The sequence below is a fragment of the Syngnathoides biaculeatus genome, chromosome 6 (genome assembly GCF_019802595.1).
Source record: "Syngnathoides biaculeatus isolate LvHL_M chromosome 6, ASM1980259v1, whole genome shotgun sequence".
NCBI lineage: Eukaryota > Metazoa > Chordata > Actinopteri > Syngnathiformes > Syngnathidae > Syngnathoides > Syngnathoides biaculeatus.
The window spans coordinates 958023-977529 of record NC_084645.1 but is presented as its reverse complement, the minus strand read 5'-3'; the positions used below and the strand labels follow the sequence as shown (position 1 = coordinate 977529).

Sequence of the window (19507 nt, the reverse complement as noted above, 5' to 3'; positions counted from 1 at the left end):
TTAACTGAGATTAGCATCAGAAAGTATCGAAAGCTGCATTTTACTATTCAGTGCTCCCTTACATAATTTATTTGGTTAATTAGTATTTTATAATTGTTCTCAGTTAGCAGTCACAATGCAACCCATAGTTGGCTGTAGTGAAATGGAGTGAACACAACTAACCGTAACAATTATTAAAAGGGCGGTACACAACTTGTAAACCTGTGAGTTTTTAGAATTTGTGAGCCCAGGCGGTGATATTGAATGAGCTGTTATTTCAAGCCTGCGTGTATGCATTGATAAATTACAAGTGGAAGTCGATGTCTCAATCAATCTTAAACATTTCTGGTCCCCATTTGAACACACACACACACACACACTACTGTTTTAACACTTCTTGAGACTGATCTCGAGACTACATTTTGAAAGTCTTGGTCCTTTCTCAGACTGGTGTCCCCAAAGTTTCGGTCTTGTCTCGGCCTCAGACTGGCGGGATTTAGGATTTCCTGTTGAGATCGGTTGCGATCAGTACTGATTTGCCGTTTTTCAGTTTCCTTAATGGAGATAAAGAAAATAGAGAAGCACTTTTTCCCACTCATCATGCCCGCAAATATTATAACCTTAAATAGGGCAACGAAAACAGGATAAGACTGAACACACACGATGTCATCTTCATTCATTTGTTTAGAGTGAGCATGGTGGATGCTGTTTCAAATCCTTACTTCCATCAAAGGCATGGCCAACAGACAACAGAGCAGTCAGTCCTCGCAGAAGAGGTCAGTGTTTATTTGTTAATAGCCATTCAGCCATATCCATTTTCTGTATTACATATTCTCACATGGGTCGCAGGCCTCCTGAAGGCTATCCCAGCTATCTTCGAGCAAGAGGTGGGGTACACCCTCAACTGGTCAGCAGCCAATCACAGGGCACATAGAAACAAACAACCACTCACATTCACACCTACGGGCAATTTAGTCTTCAGTTAATCTACCATCCAGGTTTCTGGGATGTGGGAGAAAACCTGCGACTAGTTCAGCGGCTACCCTGAGACAGCTGGGATAATCCCCAGCACGCCTGCGACCCTAGTGAGGCTAAGCGGTGTGGAAGATGGATGAATGAAGGATTCATCCCTAATTTGAGGTTGACTATGTCTGTCCAGCAACATTGCTTCATCTAAGAGAGCAAGCCATTCTCAATACTAGTTGATCAGTAATTTTTGAAAATAACAGACCCATGTGGGGATCAGTAGTATAGATTTGTTTAATAAATGACAATGATGAAAAGTACTACATATACAAGTATGTATTGTTCATATATTTTTGTACTTTAACTTGAGAAGTGCTTATTTTACATTTTGAGCATTTTAACCCTGCATCCATCCATCCATCCATCCATTATCTCAGCCGCCTATCCTCTTAAGGGTCTCGGGAGTGCTGGAGTATATCCCAGCTATCTTCGGGCAGGAGGTGGGGCTCACCCTGAACTGGTTGCCAGACAATCGCAGGGCAATATTAATGTTCCACCAAACATAATTGTAATCACAGAAACATATTCCCTATCACAATTTATACATTATGTGCCCAATATATCACTCAGTGTTCAGTATATAGTATGAATGAACGTGATAATATAATCTATGCTATGAATATGTCAGTTGACTGTAGGCCCACATCTGACATTTTGAAGGGAAGCTTTTAGCCTGCAGTAATTCTTTGGTCTCGAAGCTTCTTAGATTTATGCTATCTTGTATTTAATACTGAGAAAGCATCGAGTAATCCCCATAGTAATCTGCAGTGAGCTGCCCTTTGCTGATGTGGTGCCAGGTTGAATCGAGGGACAGCTGCTATCATGGGGCCTTTGCTGTTGCTTGACTGGCGTTCCCCCACTATTTCATTTGTATCAATAAAGAATCTGATCAACTTGGCACAATTCATCTCATTCCTCAGAAGTAATCTTTCTGCAATTGGCCAGAAGATGGTGTGCTACATTTTTTATGCTTGCCTTCTTTTCTTACTCATTTATGATTGGTGGAAGCCAAACTGCGATATTACAATGCCGAAACGATCATTGTGTACAGCATATCATTATTATAGGCTGTGTGTTTGACTAATATTCTGTCACTTATTTGTGCTCATCTTTTGTCACATATTTTCATCACTGACTTGTTTGTATTTGAGTGGTAGAAAATATCTTTGTGATGATCATTAAATGATAATGATCACTAAACTATTTATTTGAAGTTCAAAACATCTGTTTTTTCATTTGGGTAAAGATGTCCCTCAGTCTTAACACAGCTGTCATATTTTTCTTTGACAACCAATCATTATTTCATTTACCCTTTTGCTCCTTCTGTGTTTCTTTTCCATGTTTACCTCTGTCCAGTTGACAGTGCACAGCCTAGTTGTTTTCCAGATGGTCTGTGTTGATTAGGCAGCTTTTAGATGCTTTCTCCTACCCAAACATGACACAGCTGTGAGCTCTTGGAACACAGTGGTGAAATGTGCACAAAGTGATTTGGAGCAGTTAAGTATTTCCTTAAACATTCATTATCTGAGCCGCTTATCCTCATGAGGGTCGGCGGGAGGGTTGGAGCCTCTCCCAGCTATCTCCAGGCATGAGGCAGGGTACATCCTGAACTGGTTGCCAGCCAATCACAGGGCACATAGAAACAAGTATTTTCACTCAATATCACACCTAAAGGCAATTTGGAGTCTCCAATTAATACATGTTTTTGGGATGTGCGAAGAAAACAGAATGGCTGGAGAAAAAAAAAGATGCAGACACAGGGAGAACATGCAAACTGCACACAGACAGGCCTGGGGTTTGGAACTCAGTCCTCAGAAGTGTGAGGCTAACGCTCTAACCAGTCACGCCATCATGCCATCTTCCTTAAACATATTTCTTCAAATTCAGCAATTTACATTGTATCTGTATTGATCCGAGTCTAAACATGCAGCTTTTGTGTGTGTGTGTGTGTGTGTGTGTGTCTGTGTGTGTGTGTGTGATCGTGTGCGTGTGTGTGTGCGTGTGTGTGTGTGTGTGTGTGTGTGTGTATATGTATATATATATATATATATATATCCATCCATCCATCCATTTTCTTTGCCGCTTATCTTCACGAGGGTCACGGGGAGCACTGGAGCCTATCCCAGCTTTCAACGGACAGGAGGCAGGATACACCCTGAACTGGTTGCGAGCCATTCGCAGGGCACATTGAGACAAACAGACACACTCACAATCACACTTCGGGGCAATTTAGAGTGTCCAATTAATGTTGCATGTGGGAGGAAACCGGAGTGCCCAGAGGGTGTGTGTGTGTGTGTGTGGTGTGTGTGTGTGTGTGTGTGTGTGTGTGTGTGTATATATATATATATATATATATATATATATATATATATATATGTATGAGAGAGAGATAGAGAGATTTACGTATTGACAGGTGGAATACAAGTAATTGCATTACAGTATCCATCCATTATCCAAGCTGCTTATCCTCACAAGGGTTGCACGAGTGCTGGATCTTATCCCAGCTATTTTTCTGTCATTCTGTCTATCTGTCCATCCATCTGCCTGTTACTCCGTCCATGTCTCTGTCCGCAGCATATTGAACAAGTGGTTAGCAGTCCTGAGGTTTTGTATTTTAATGTCAGGTGTTCTGGAATCGGCAACCACGAATTATAATGGAAATTGAATTGCTGCTTCAACAAATCATTACTCCTCTGCTACAGTACATCAGGTGTTCTCAATGCGTCACTCGCTATGTTGGTTGTTCCCATGACCCCCATTGTTTGATTCAGGTGTCCCCAATACGTTGTCACATGTTGTTACATGTCATGTCAATTGACTGACTGTCGGTTTGACCAATCCTGGCCTTTTCTGACATGCGTCAATCCACTTCTTTGCTCATGTGCACATAAAGTTGTGCTTTTGCAAGCTTGTGAGTTGGCCTCCAATTCATGTCTAAACTTAAGCGTATAAAAATGAGTGGGAAAGCTGGACCAGGTGAAAAAACTAAAACATACTAAATGAACTATCAAAACCGCAGCCCTCCCAGTAGGTAAATCACGGGAGGTTGGCTCTTTGAAAAGTAGATCTTTGGGCAAAAAGGTTTTGGCAGCCCTACTGTATATCAAATGTGCTGGAGCCTAGATCCTAGATCAGCTGACTTCGGGTGAATGGCAGGGTTTTCCAGCCGATTCCAGTGCACATGAAAAAATGGAACAGACTGTACCATGACAAATTGTACTGATTGATATATGCTGGAAAACTTTATTCCTGCAATTTTCTGAAATTGGTAGGTTGTTGTACAGTATCTGTTGTATTAATCTATTGACAAGACATTTTATGAAGGACTTGAAGAGATTCCATAAATAGGTAAGGGTTTTACAGCTGCAAGAGGTCAATTCTGTGTTCATATGCTTGGAAGAAGCCCGTCATGTCTTAAGTGGATGGTAGATTTTATTGCTTGACATTTATAAATAGATTCCTGGCTATCTCGTCTGCTGCAAATAAGATTTCAGAGACATCTACTTTATAGAAACATACCGTTCATATTTGGCAAAAAATGAGAACACAATACAGCATGCATAGTTACAAACTTGGTGAGGGTTTTAATTGTGTTTCTGGGCGACAGGGAGACATTCTGAATAATAATTTGTTACGTTTATGGCCCAGCAGCTGTGGGCATACTCTCTGCTGTGAGAGTCTTCTCCCACGCTCTGTCCTCAGATCTGGAGGTCCCTGGCTGAACAAATATTTGAACTGTGTGGGCTTGTGCTCTTTCTGAATAATCTATACAGCCTGTGATTGATATTTTACTTTTGTGTCTCACTGTGGCATCACTAGCAGTTACTCAAAGAATGCTTTAACATAGGATTGCACTTGCCTAGAATCAATATCATGTACAAAAAACTTCATACAGGTATACAAAAGGTGAGTCAATGTGTTTCACATGATTAAAACTATTTACAAAAAAAGAACTCAAGAAATTGAAAAACAAAGTACATAGAAATAAAAGAGCATAAAAGCATTGAGATTACTGTATTAATTTACCTTCTCCTTCCTGGAATTCCATTCCGTACTGATCATCCAAGGTCATACTTTAGATGCTTGTTAATATGTTAAGTAGATGTGATTTTGTCAGGCACACTCAACTTCTTCAGGCCCGTAGTGGTTTTATTTATGCTATTCAGTTTAGTTGTTTGATTATCTCACTTATTTTAAGATCCTTAAAAGCATGGTATATATAATTAATGATTTTGGATGTTTTTTTTTTTTTTCAGGAGCAAGGAAACTTTCTGGAACTGCTCTGAACATTTTGACAGATGTATTTTTGGCCCATTTTATTTTTTTTTGGTAGAGATCTCAACATGTTTATGTCAATGTTTAAAAAAAATAAATAAATACATTCCCTATTTTATGAACCACAAGCCACTACTTTTTTTCTGGGGCTTTAAACCCTGCAGTATATTGAACGATGCAGTGAAAATTTTGATTTTTCCTTGTTGTTGGTTGCGGTTATAAGTTTAAACGTACAACAAACTTGTTCAAACATCCATCCATTTTCTTTGCCGCTTATCCTCATGGGGGTCGCGTGGAGTGCTGGAGCCTATCCCAGCGGTCATCGGGCAGGAAGCAGGGTAGAACCTGAACTGGTTGCCAGCCAATCGCAGGACACATCAAGACAAACAGCCGCACTCACAATCACACCTAGGGGCAATTTAATGTGTCCAATTAATATTGCATGTTTTTTGGGATGTGGGAGGAAACCGGAGTGCCCGGAGAAAGCCCACGCAGGCACAGGGAGAACATGCAAACCCCAAAGAGGCGGGGCCGGGATCCAACCCGGGTCCTCAGAAGTGTGATTATGTTCGAACATAATGGTTAAAATATGGTCGGTCCCTATCATGCTCTCGGGGTAAGGCGTGCGCAGATTCCTCCAATGTGAAGTCAAAGCTGCCTCAAGCATGCATAGAAGACTACACTAGATTTTACTGTGCTCAAGGCAAAACGCAGCATGACACGCACGAGAGCAAAATATAGATTTTTAATTTACTCAATTTAAAGTCCTTCATAAAAACTGGGCGCATGCGAAGGTCATCCTTTTCTGAGCCTGGCAGTAGATCTTAAAAGCGTGGAGTCGTGTGAAAGAGTCAACCATCACCAACGCATTTCAAAATGCTGGACTACTATGTGAGAACACCACAGCTTCAGTGGTAACCTGAGATAAATTTGATATTGAGAGAGACAAAAATGGTGTGCGACGGAGACTCTCTGAGGCTCTTTAAATCTGACACCGAATATGACAACTTTCGTGGTTTGAGTGAACAGGAGGAGAGGTAATATACACAATTACTTTTCTGTTATGTTTGAGCCGTTTTACTGCCATGTTACAATCACTGTTTAAAAAACAAGGTATGTTATACAGTGTTCCTACGTTATTCGCGGGATTACGTTCCTTGTGCGAATCACAAAAATCTGCAAATAATGGATGCAGTATTAAACTCACTGGTTACACTGTCAGCATCCATGCCAGCACCTGTTTTGGCATATATGTAAGATACCATATGAGGGCACTCACGAGGTAGTGAGGAACAATTGGATTTCACATCTGTAAGCAGAAGAAGCTTACATTGCCCCCCACATTGCATATCTAGCCAGGTCATTAAGTATCATAACTAGAGTTTAAAAGCCATTTTTCCCCTGTAGAGCCCTTTGAAGCCTCTTTTACACACACCTTCTCCAAATTAGCTGCATTCAAGCTGTAAGGAATTCGGTAATTATCCGTTTTATACAGAACCCAGCAAAAATAGGATATTGCTGCAGTTGGATATTCTTTCCCACAGTGATATGGCATCACACAATAAAATAATTATGTGGGCCGACATCAGCATCAGCCTCTGGTGTGAAAATTCGCATCAGACAGCGAGATTACTTCAAGCACAACAGTGTAGAAGTGAATATCAATTGGGAAACTCCACACTTATCTTGCCATTCCAGCATTCCCTTCGATGCATGCTCTCCTGGCTCTGAAGTTTTGATACTACAGTACCTCTTAATGTGAAATTTTGGTGGGATGACTTCACCATGCCATATCAGTTGAGTTTATTCGGAAAACATCACTGACAAAATACTGTGGTTTTAAGGTTTAGGCTGTTTAAGAGGCTTTATTTGCCTCTGTCCCTCTGTGTTTTTGTTTATTTACGGAAGGGGTAGGATCATTAGTCCTTCACACAGGCAATTCTAATATGTACACATGATGTTTGCTCTTTGCCAAGAAGAAGGATGCTAATTGACAAGCTTTAAAATGGGGTGACTTCATCTGCACTTACAAAACAAAAATGTCACAGAGCTCTTCCTGCCAGGTCAAAATTTGCTTCGATATTTATCAGATTGTCCTCAAGACTTTAAACTCTCTACAATAGCCTTTTACTGAGCTCATTTTTACATTGTTAAATAGTAAATAGTAGTTGCAATGCAACTATTTGGCCCAACGATAGCACTAAATTCCAAAGACATTTTGCACGATGTTGTATATTTATGTGGTAAACATCTACTGTTGAAAATACCTCTTGAACATCTTCATTTTTCTTCAGTCTGTAAATGCCACCCTCGGGTCAAAGTCTTCAGAACTTTAATGTTGACTATCGTAGGTATGCATTTCAGACATTAAGATCCATGGTATTTAACAGCGTCTCCAAATGATAACAGTTCAATTGAGGTGTTGTGTCACTGTCTGAAAAAAAGAAGGGATGAACCAAAATTCCCATGAAACCTTGGTGCGCTAATACAAAACTCCAATTCCAATGAAGTTTTGACTTTGTGAACGTAAATAAAATATTTATTGCTTTATAGTTTTCACTTTGAATGGTTAGAGTGGGGGGCACGGTGGAGCAACTGAAAAGTGTTGGCCTCACGGTTCTGAGGACCGGGTTCAATCCTGTTCTCCCCGTGGGTTTTCCCCGGGCACTCCGGTTTCCTCCCATATCCCAAAAACATGCAACATTAATTGGACACTCTAAATTGCCCCTAGGTGTGATTGTAAGTGCGGCTGTTTGTATCGATGTGCCCCGCGATTGGCTGGCAACCAGTTCAGGGTGTACCCCGCCTCTCGCCCGTTGACAACTGGGATAGGCTCCAGCACTCCCATGACCCTTGTCAGGATAAGTGGCTAAGTAAGTGGCTGGATGGATGGTTAGAGTTTTAACTTGCATTTGTTGATGTGACGGCAAACAGTGTCCCTGAGCCCACATGGCAATATCCTTTTAAATAATGATACTCCTTTTTAATCATCCTGAGAGATTAAAAGTTACGGGCATACAATGGTTGTTTGGTTTTGCCGTTTACATCCAGCGATTTCTCCAGATTCGCTGAATCGTTTGATGATGATATGGACCGCAAATGATGAAATCCCTGAAATCCTTGCAATTGTACATTGAGAAACATTCTCAAACTTGGACTATTTGATAACACAGTCGTTCACAAAGTGATGAAACTCACCCTATCATTTCTTGTTCACAATTGCGCCTTTCCGAGATGTTCCTTTTATACCCAGTCTTGACACTGAGCTGTTCCTATTTAACAAGTTCACCTTTAAATTTTCCAAACTTGTGATATTTCAGCATCCTTCAACTTTCAGTCTCTTTTTTTTTTTTTTGCCCTCCCAGATTTTTGTGAAAAATTTTGTCGGCCTCAAATTCTAAATGAGAAACAAACAAGATGAATCAGTTTAAACCATTGAATACAAGTTGGAAAAATTTGCAAATCATTCTATTCTATTTATATTTACACAACGTCCCAGTTTAATTGTAATGGCCGTTTGTAATTAAATATGCATTCTCTCACTTTGTTTTTTTTTTTTTTTATTCTACAGTCTCGCAGAAACTTTAAGGGTTTTTCACATTAAAATCTCCCAACTCTTTAGCAGTAATTTGCTCCCATAAGAACTGAAGCTCATCTGCTTTGCCTTGCTTTTTAGGGAGATTAAACATGTTCACTCCCAGACCCTCTAAGGGCATTCGAGTCTGAAATCATTGGCAGAATATTCATTCTTAATTTGCAATACTTACTAAATTAACAATAAAGCTTCTTGAATCTTGCATGTCAAAAACGGTAGCCCTAGAGCCCAGTGATCATTTGGAATTATTTTTGTTGAAATAATCTCACTAGGTTTAAAATCTCTGAGTATTATATTGTGTCTGTGATACTATACTGGAATGATAATCAAAAAGTTTCATACTTGAGATTTATCATCCTGTTGTTCTTATGACTTGTGTCTGAAAAAAATCACAACAGGTGTCCCCCCCCCAAAAAAAAAAAAATCAAAACAAGACAATCAAAGCAGGTCAAAAAAGGAAGGTGAAAGCAGTATATTTAAATTTTGATATTTAAATTTTATACCAGTGTATTAATACTTCTCTCATTATTTCATATTAAAATGGATTTTTTTTAGCTGCTAATTTCTGTAAAGACATCTAAGTTAAAGTGACATATCCATCCATCTTAATTCTGGATTTAAATTAATTGTAATGTCTCATCAATACCTTAGGAGGGCAGTGTTGTGTTGTGGCCAAGCATTTCAGTCGCCTCAGTGCATGGGAGAGAGTCCGTTTAAGATTTTGTATGCTTTAAAATTAATTATTGAGTTTATGGGCCATCTCATATCGTTCTAACCTCAGTTTTCACGCTAATCACTCTCTCCCTGATTCATCCAGCCTTCTGCATGGTCCATTATTGCTCCAGATAAGATCTAGTTTGGTGCATTTTACATTTAGGTGCTAAAAAGCATTGTCCCACAGAAGTGAGAGGATGGACAGGCAGATTTCGTCTTGATGTGTTCACAATTATGTGGGTGTCCAACAATGAAGACAACTTCTGTCTTGGTTTCTCGTTCTTTTTTCTCTGCAGATACAGTTTGTATTTACAAATACATTTTGATGGCACCATTGCAAGCTATTTGTTTATACTATTTTCTTGTCATTGACACACAATGATAAACTTAAACTCAGAACTCAATTTGGGGCATTTCCAGAGCAATTTAATGCCTTGCTTGGGGACACTCCCGGAATAAATGCATGGCTGTAATTGTCCTTAATTCTTTGCCGGTTTGGGGAATTCAAACCAAGCGCTCTTACATGGGTTCCACCTTGTGTTTTGATTTTCAAGACAGTTATTTTACTACATACAATTTATGGATCGTCATCGTGACCCACAAAACACATTGTAACCTCCACGGACAGGTAACTCGGAGTTCAAGCAACATTTTTTGGAAAAATAAGACGAAAATACTGAGCGGTCCATCCATCATCATATATCAGATGTTATCCAATATGAACACATCTTTCTCATATGTGTAGCAACTTGTTGAGAATCTTATATTATGAGGATGATTGAAATAGTGATGATTAAAATATATTTAATTGGATCGTTGTTACAAAAAAAGGACCCACTACTAAGTACTCTGTATACAATATTGGTAAATCAACACGCGACATCAGGATTAAAGGATTGTATGTACACCACAACATGTTTAAGTCTTTGTGAAGAGACTAACCTCCCACACAAACACGGTAATGTTTGCATGTTCAACAAACATTGTCAGTAAAGGGTGAGACAAATATGTTGAGTTTTACTTTACAAAACTCACATAGTGTATTTTGACACATATGGGTTTAAAGCATGGTCTCAAACATATGGCCTGGCGACCAAAACAGGCCAGCTTCGGGGTACAAATCCACCTGCAGGATAAATTTGAAAGTGGGAAAAATACAAAAGACATAGTGATAGTGGGGACAAAGAATAGTTTTGAGATCCTCCTATTTAAAAAGCAAAACAAACAAAAAAAACAATTGTAATAATTCCCAGATCATTGTAAGTTGATTCAATTTTAAAGTGGAACACTAATGTTCCAGTTCCAGTTCCAAATACCAGTGACTTAAAGGTTTGTTCCTTAAAAAAGAGTCACTGAGATCTGTTGCACACTATGTAGACCACAAACTGACACAAAATATTCTAAATCTGAGGGTGGTTTTAATCTATCCATCCATTATCCAAGCCGCTTATCCTCACAAGGGTCACGGGAATGCTGCAGTCTATTCCAGCTATTTTCGGGCAGGAAGCGGGGTACACCCTCAACTGGTTGGGCGATAATAAATGGGATAGGCTCCAGCACTCCCGCAACCCTCATGAGGATAAGCAGCTGAGAAAATAGCTGGATGGATGATTAGAAACACAAACGGTATCCTAGAATGAATTGTGTTTGACTGTTGAGTTGCCACTGTGAAAGCATCCTTATTTTAAAATGCAGATTCTGGTGTTGTATTGGTTTTGTAACTTCTCCCCAAACCATGAATATACTGTATATGTATCTGTATACTTGACATATGCTGCAATTTTTTTTAAAATTGCAGTTAACTTGATATTTGTAACAGAACATGGAGCTTGTTTACATGGCGTAATAGCTTCTCTCATATTTATAAGGAAAAAGATGGATTTGACACCTGGGAGTATTAGACACACTAAGCTGCAAACAAAGAGTATTTGATCACAAAGAAAAGACAGTTTTCCTTTTTCTCAGTGGACACCAGCAATGTACTGTTGCTGCACCTCTAAAGTCAGCAGTGGGCGATGGACACACCCTGAAAAACTAACCAAATGTGGCTTTGCGCTCCAATGAACCATTAACATAGAGAGCCTACTGTCTAAATCACAGTACAGAATGTTTTGCCCTGTTATTGTCTTGATTAGCTATCGTGGATGAATTCCCAGGTCAGAAAGAACAAGACATATTCTAGTGTGGCATCATGTACAAGCAACAATTTGGCCCAACCATTGCCCGACAACGTTTGTATTTTTATATCTCCCTGGAGTGTGACATTGTTGTTAGCACTTGGGCAACGCACTTCAACATTGACCAAAAGTATTGCGTATTGGGTCTGGTGCTTCACCTCCCATGCTTGCCCGTTGTCATCATACTTGGTCCTCGTTGGCAACATTGATTCACACGCACCGACCAGTGTTTACCAAAGTTTAAGAGCATGTTTCAACAGAATACTGACTTGTTTAGAGACATATGTTAGTGCTAGCACTTTCTTCCAAGGCTACAGAACCGTATCTTGCGTGCTTGTGAGACAGGTTGTATTAAAAGTACGTGAACTTACAGCAACCTTTTCTTGAATGGACAGCCCATTCCCAAGCACCGGTGAGTCCACCATGCATTTTCTCTTTCTTCTTTTTTTCTCAACATAATATAATACAATGGTGCAATCCATTGTCGTTATTGTTGCCATGGTAACAGGTGTATCTGGTCGCGTTGACAGGGAATACATTATCTGACTGTGCCTGTTTAATAGTGTTTGATTTGACAAAATAAAGCCCAGTGACCATAAAATAAAGAATATACTGCTATCAGAATGCACATCATGGAGTGTTGCTACTGTCTGCTTGAGATATGACAAGGTTTTATGGCAGTCGTCTGACATAGTGCATGAAAGACCATATCTGTCTTGCAGTTTGATCCAGGCATTGGTTTGACAAGCCAAGTAGGGATGTACTATCTGGCTGCCGCTTTTCAATGGTACTCAGTCATATAATGCTTTAAACTTTGAAGCTTGTGAAGTGGAATATAGAGGGAGGCGTCACAACTCAAGTTGCAAGAACATGCCACGCTCTCTCAGTTGCTCCAATGCTGGATTGAGTTGCTCACTGGGCAGCTCTGAAAGCTGCCCTCAATTTGTCAGCTGCACATTCATCTTTCACTGCCTAACGCTTGTTGTAGAGTGGCATTGATTGACCCCATTTCGGATATGGATTAATTGAATTGTGCAACAGTGTAGCAAATAATGATGTGCAAAAACACTGCCATTCCACTTCAGCCTCAATGTGAACCTGCCATTGTTCAAAAACATCATGTTTACAAACTTTACATTTCATCGAACATTCTGCCAATTAAAAATAAATTACAGAACTGCAGGTCAGTCATCCTTAGTTCTGCATTGCAGCATAAACAAACAAAAAACTGGAAAAAATTAAATATGGAACTGATGTTGCTGCATGAACTGTTTATGAACTATGATGTTTAATGAACTGAGGTAATCAAACTCCAAAATACATTTGAAAGTAACATGCATTCTGAAAGCCAAGCTGCTCATCATTGTTTATAGGTGTCATGCAAACACTTAACCGGTGAGTCAGAAATTGAATAGTTAATTTTGACATCTCCTGTTTGTTGACACATTACAATTTATTGACAATACGAACACATCATAATTGTTTGTAGACTCGATAGGAGGGAGGTGTTCCGGTTTACCGGCCAACATTATTTTCTGTGTTCTGAAGGCTGAAAATGTTTGGAAAACTGAAACCTATCGATGGCAACACTGTTCACGTTTCCGTGTCTTCTTTGTCGGGTAGAAGTAATGAAAATTGTGTTTTGTGAGAGCGGAGGAGATGCACATTTACTATTAGGTGTACACTGATAGAGGGCCACATGGGTGTTGCATTTTATGTTGCTCAAGAAAATGACAGCTAGCCAAATTCACTTCACTGCTGCTGCACTGCATCAAAACTTATGGTTCATGAGTAGTCTTTCTTTACCAAGCTAAGGAAAGCACTGTACTGTACAGTGTGTCACACCAATTTTCTTTTTTTTTCAAGGTCCATGTGAACATGGATCGTGCTGATCTTTTCTTTTACTGGAAATTTTTGAAACATAAAAATCATTCCCATTTTGATTCCTCTTGGTCATATGTCTTCCCTTTGTTTCTGAATTCACTCTCATTTGCACATACTTCTCTACCCTCTCTGTTAGCCTGGTGTAACTTGGTCTGTCCCACTCATGGTTGACCCATTTCTGTTGGTGATCTTTTTTTCAGTCGAGTCAATGTGTGCAACAGTGGCCTGTCACGATGCCTACGAACAAGGCCTGGGGTTCTGAGGAACTAGAGCTTGACAGATCCTAAATTCTTTTTTATTTCAGCTTTTCACGCTTCTTTTCCAGCTGTGTGCTTTCTTTTTTTTTTCTTTTTCATCAGCCACAGTGCATTTCTATCTTTGCGTGTCAAAAATATGGCTCGTAAATATATCCATAGGGTCACTCAGCACAGGGAATATGCATTTGTTTAAAGCTCTGGTTGATTGAATTGTGGTGTGCACCTCGATTGAGGCCACGTAAGTGTTTCATTCCGTCACTGACACACGCGCTCACACATACACATGCACATTCACTATAAAGACAGTTTCCATGACATTGTGTTTCTGAGAAGTAGGCCAAAGCAGTACCCGGGTCCTCCGGCAGGCCAACTGAGCACGATTATCAATGCCAAAGGCGAGTAGTGGATCAAAATGTCATTTCCCTTCCTCCACCATGGAGTCACTAAAGCAGTATTTTTTCAATTATATAACACACATGCAACTCCCTTTTCCTTGTGGAAAAAATGCTGAGCTCATAAAATATGTTGCAAGTAAGTGGCTAGTATACTGCATCAGTTCCATAGTTGTTCTGTTTTTTTTTTTTACAGCACTGGTTTCACACGAGCCTATTTTGCACCATCTATCACTAGGTCATGGTTTGGTTTCCATTTGGTGCAGCAGTTTTTAAAGACATTTTAAAAGACATAATGAACAACGAACACATGAATCACAAGTTGTGATAAAGCTGGAATTTAAGTCAGTTGTGATTTGTTTGAGATGTTTTTTGTTTTTGTTTTTTTTAGCTTGAATAGAATTTGCTGATTTTTTTTCGTTCTTTTTTTCTTGTACCTATTGTGTCTGAGACAAGTGTTGGAAAAATGCTCCAACAGAGGAAATTGAGGATGAGGGAGATGACCAAGGAGACTGTAAATGCTCTTTTGTATTTTTTCGACCCTGTACTTAATTCATTGCTTGGAAGAATTATACAGGGTGATGGTATACAGTTTTATTATTTCTTTAGCACATGGTAATATCCAAACATTTTGTTTACCGCAAGGACAGCCTTTAATCTGTCCCTCTCACTATTATTGGTAATAAATTTCTGAATCTGAATTTCTGAATCTTGACGAACCAGAAACATTCCCCAAATGCTACAAGTTCGCCAGCTTGCCCCTTCTCTTACTTCTGTTAAGTGGGTCATATTTGACCAAATATATACACCTGCTCAAGCTGTTCTTGAGTTCTGACTTTATGACGAGCATTCTTTAGGTTGCAATTCTAGGTCTGTGTTCTCGTTCAAATGGATTCAGACATTCAAATTAGTTGGTGTCGTAAAGCGTGAAAACTTTTTAGTGATGGATGTTTGAAATATTGAACTGTGGTGGATCAAGCTAAACAGACATGAGAAACTTAATAATTGAGGGAGTAATCTGAAAAGGCTGTGGGGGTGGTCAAATGGAACTCTTTTTATATTTTGCAGAACGATCAATGTTAATAAAGGAAAGTTTAACGTCTGTTCTGGAGAAAGAGTTACGGGAGGCTGGCTGCGTGCCATCGCTTTTATCATCAGATTGATTGTAAAGACTGTCAAGATGTTTATAGCTGATAGAACGTTATATTCATTATGGTTATGCTTGTTGTTGGCTGTAAAAATCATTTTTGTTGCTGTGTCTTACAGTGTTCATGACAGGCTTTGCCCTTAGCAGATCAATCACATATCTTACAACAGGCTCATTACAGGCGAAAACGAGAGTTCATGATTCATAAGCCCAGAGAGTATGTAATTATATCTTCTGTGTAGTCTGGAAATGAGTGAGGTCTGGCTTGTAACACCGTTTAACAAGAGGAAGTGGATATATATGTAGGTGGTTATGAAAGTTCAATGAAGATATCATGAAACTGTTGTCATAACCACGGTGTACATTCCCGTACGCCTTACTTGTAGTTATGATGCCTTTGTTGCAGGGAAGTGAGTGTAACCAACGAGAACATTGGATTTTCCTTTGAGATCAGAGTTCTAACAACAAACCAGGAGAAATAATTGCTCAGAGACGGGACACACTCTGGACTAGTTGCCAATCACATGGCATGTATGACAACCATTTACATTCATACATATATATATACATATATATATATATATACAGCACAACAACAAATATGCAGTGGAACCTCATTTTTTGGGGGGGGTTATTTTTATTAAAAATGTAGCTGGACAGAAAAGGATTTTAGGGGACAGAAGGAGTGGCAGAGTGGGCAAGAGGACTGGGGGGAAAAAAAACACCTGAACAATAGTTAATGTAGATGTTTGCACACAAGTAACATTACAACAAGTTTTTTGTAGATTGGGGGGGTTAAAGGGGGGGGGGGCAACTGGTGAGGCCATCGAATACCTAACCAAGAGAACAAGCTAAGAGAGAACAGAAAAGGGTGGGACAAGATATGAGAAAATTAGCAAGGTATTACTACTGTCGAGTGGTGCAGCGGGATTCGTTTTAGTCTAAACTGTAAGAACCTGTGAGTTTATGTTAATACAACCTGTAAACTCCTATATAAGTGCAATCCATTTACCATATTATATTTCTCAAATATGTAGCATTTGCAACCTTTTGTAATCTTGCAACTTTCATTGGAAAAGATGAAAGTAAAGCTCGATCAGCACGCAGTCATGGTTTGCTAAAGATTTGTTAGCTTGTGTTGCAGGGAGGGACGGGGGTGAAAGCTGATGCTTACGTGCGGTGCTGTTTTTCATGCAAAATTTGGAATTTGTGACAGTCAGTTAGGCCAAGGTTTAAAGTACTCTAAGGCCATAAAGTCAGGCTGTCCGACATGTTGTCCTCTTCATGACCTCTTGTGATGCCACTCACTTGGAATAGTGTGCTTGAAAACAACTTAATGATTTCTAATCTGCTGCGCTTGTGTCTCTCCACACTTTTGCCTCTGTTGGGACTGCAGTACCTTTGTTTAATGACACAATTGCACATCTCTGTGCTTCCAGTTCGTTTTTTTTTTTTTTTTTTGCTTGCTCTTGCAGTGTGTCTCACTATGATACAAATCCGAGATACAGCCCATTGATTTTGTATGAGTCATTTGTACAGGGATTTTTAGCTAGAGCATGTTCTGTAATTATTGTCAGCGGGGTGTTCAGCTCGAAAATCCTAGCAGCTAGGGGCACTGTAGAATCTGACTTCCTCATTGATTGGTCCATTTGGATGGCTTGTGTAAAATGAGCTGCATTCCTCTTCATGTTCTAATTAGCTTGTGTGCGGACATTTTCCTTCTACATCCTCCCAAAAAGCAGATGGCTACAACTGTATTGATGTTCGTGCTATGTGGGCTTTCCACATTAGAGGTATCACATCAAAAATGGAAAATGCACTTGTTTCATGCTGACTTGTTGACAATTTTAGAAGCTAGCACCTGTTTCCTGTAGAAAGTAGTCACTTATTTCTTGAGTGCTAAAGGAGAAGGGTAACATAATTCTGGAAAGGCAAAGTTTATTATGTTTTACTCTCAGCATGAATGTGCTAAATCATTAATTATCAGTTAGTTACCAGTAATGTAATAAATTCATTATGGATTTATTATTTCTTGAATAAATTGAGGCAAAATGGAATGAACTACTTGTAATGAGCAGATGCACTGTTGATTAATCCACAACTAGTTTCTACTCTGATGAAGAGGATCATGATGTCATGGGGGGAAGTTGAACAACATCCATGCGAATTCTCGCAATATAGCACCACCCCTCCAATGTTATTCCATCTTTAGAGATGTCCAATGGTAATGTTTTTAAATAAGCTATAATTTTTTTGTAGTCCAGTGTTTACCAACCTTTATTCAGCCAGGGCTCCCATTTTACTTTGGAAAAACAGCACACAACCAAAAAGAAGTCTCTCAAAAACTACTGAGAGGCTTATATCCTTTCAATTTACCATATCATACCATTTTACATACAAAGCCTGAATTATCACACGAAGCCACGACTTATTCTGATGTATAAATGGTAACTGTCAGATCGGATTAGTTCATTATATGTTGTGCCCTCTAATGGAAGAACATTTTATTGGTCTTCCTCACACGATGGATCGCTGCCATACATAGATGAACAAAGATAGCCATCCATCCATCCATCCATCCATCCATTATCTTAGCTGCTTACTCTCACAAGGGTCGCAATTTGTAATATATAGATAATACATTTCTGAATTTAGTCATTTTCCGCTGCATACCCGGTGATCTCTCACAGTACACTAGTGTGCCAACATAGCCTGATTAGGAACCCCTGCTGTAGTCAATTAAAAGAGCCACTGTCAACCCTTACTCATAACAAATGGAGCAACTAACCAAGAAAGAATACGTGATTCTTGCCTACTACTCTTACCAGTGTGAGTCCTATTGCTTCTTTCGTCCATCCAGTTTCTGGAGCCGCTTATCCTCACGAGAGTGGCAGACGTGTTGGCACCTAGCTTAGGTGACTCTGAGTAAGAGGTGGGGTACAACCTGAACTGGTTGGTAGCCACTTGCATGGCACCTGTAGATCAACAACCATTAAGACTCACATTCACAATTTTGGACTACTTAGAGTCTTCTGTTAACCTACCATACATATTTTTGGACTATGGGAGGAAAACAGAGTACCTGGAGAAAACCCACGCAGGCTTTGGAAGAACATGCAAACTCCACACAAGCGAGGCTGGATTTGAACCTGGGCCTCAGTAGGGGGCAGCATGGTCGTCTACCATGCTGCCCCCTATTGCTTCTTTTTGGGTATTTTTGCATGCAATATGTTCAAAATTAATAATATGGAAAGGCAGCAATACCACAGATTTCTGTGATCGGCCAATATCAGAAAGGGCCCCCATCTGAATGTAGCTTTCTGTTCCTGTTTAAAATCAGTGGTGCACATTTTACCCCGGCATTTTTTTTGCATGATTTGAGAATGAAATGAATCTCACTGTTCTGCTTTGCCTCATTAAATGGTTGCTTGGATGCTTGCTCCCTGCAACATGAAATGTTTTCTTAGAAAGAAATAGCAGTAATACTCCAGTTGAGATACAATTAGCTTGGAGTGTGGTTTAAGTTGACCTTTTTTATTTAATTATCAAGCCAATAACATACACGTTCATTTTTTTGCAGTTATTTCAAGCTTTACAAATAGTTGTTTTCGGCCCTTTAGATATGACAGATGACAGCTCAAACCTATAATTACAGGAGTAAAACACCTGGAGGGTGCATCAGTCCATCATGTCATTGGCTTCCTGAAGGAAGACAAGTCATTCATTTTGCACTCTTTAGCCATCGTTGAGTAAGAACAGAAGCCCCTCCAGCATGCTAGCCAATGCTAATTCTGATGAATCCATGCTGTCTTCTTGATGATAACATTTCCCATGCAACCACACTGTCTGCAGCTGTTCTTCCCAACTCCAGCAGGTAACAACCTGATCTTCACTTACAAAGAAGAGCGTGTGGGTGCGTAGGTGGATGAGGTAGGAGCCAGCGTCCAGAGCAAGTGAATATGTAGGTGGAAAAAAATCCTCTGAGAATTGATAAACATGAGAACACTTAGCAAGTCCCTTTTGCTGACTGTGTGTGGGTAGTTAATGAGTCTGAAAGCTTC

General features: G+C 39.6%; 1 protein-coding gene across 11 annotated transcripts in view; it reads left to right on the top strand.

Annotated features, from left to right (window-relative positions):
• The window catches only part of LOC133501834 (pleckstrin homology domain-containing family A member 5-like), a 90644-nt gene that overhangs the window by 20188 nt on the left and 50949 nt on the right, over positions 1-19507 (top strand). For 4 of the 11 annotated variants that reach the window (XR_009795298.1, XR_009795297.1, XM_061821890.1 and 1 more), the window contains exon 4: positions 668-755. The exons of 6 other annotated variants lie outside the window; for them this stretch is intronic. Coding sequence is in view for 3 of the 5 variants with exons in the window: in XM_061821890.1 (XP_061677874.1) it covers positions 668-755 (88 nt within the window). In the remaining 2 variants the exon portion in view is untranslated. Of the gene's footprint in view, positions 1-667; positions 756-5261; positions 5316-19507 lie in introns of those variants that run through there. One more of the 11 variants, XM_061821887.1, reaches the window with a different exon arrangement.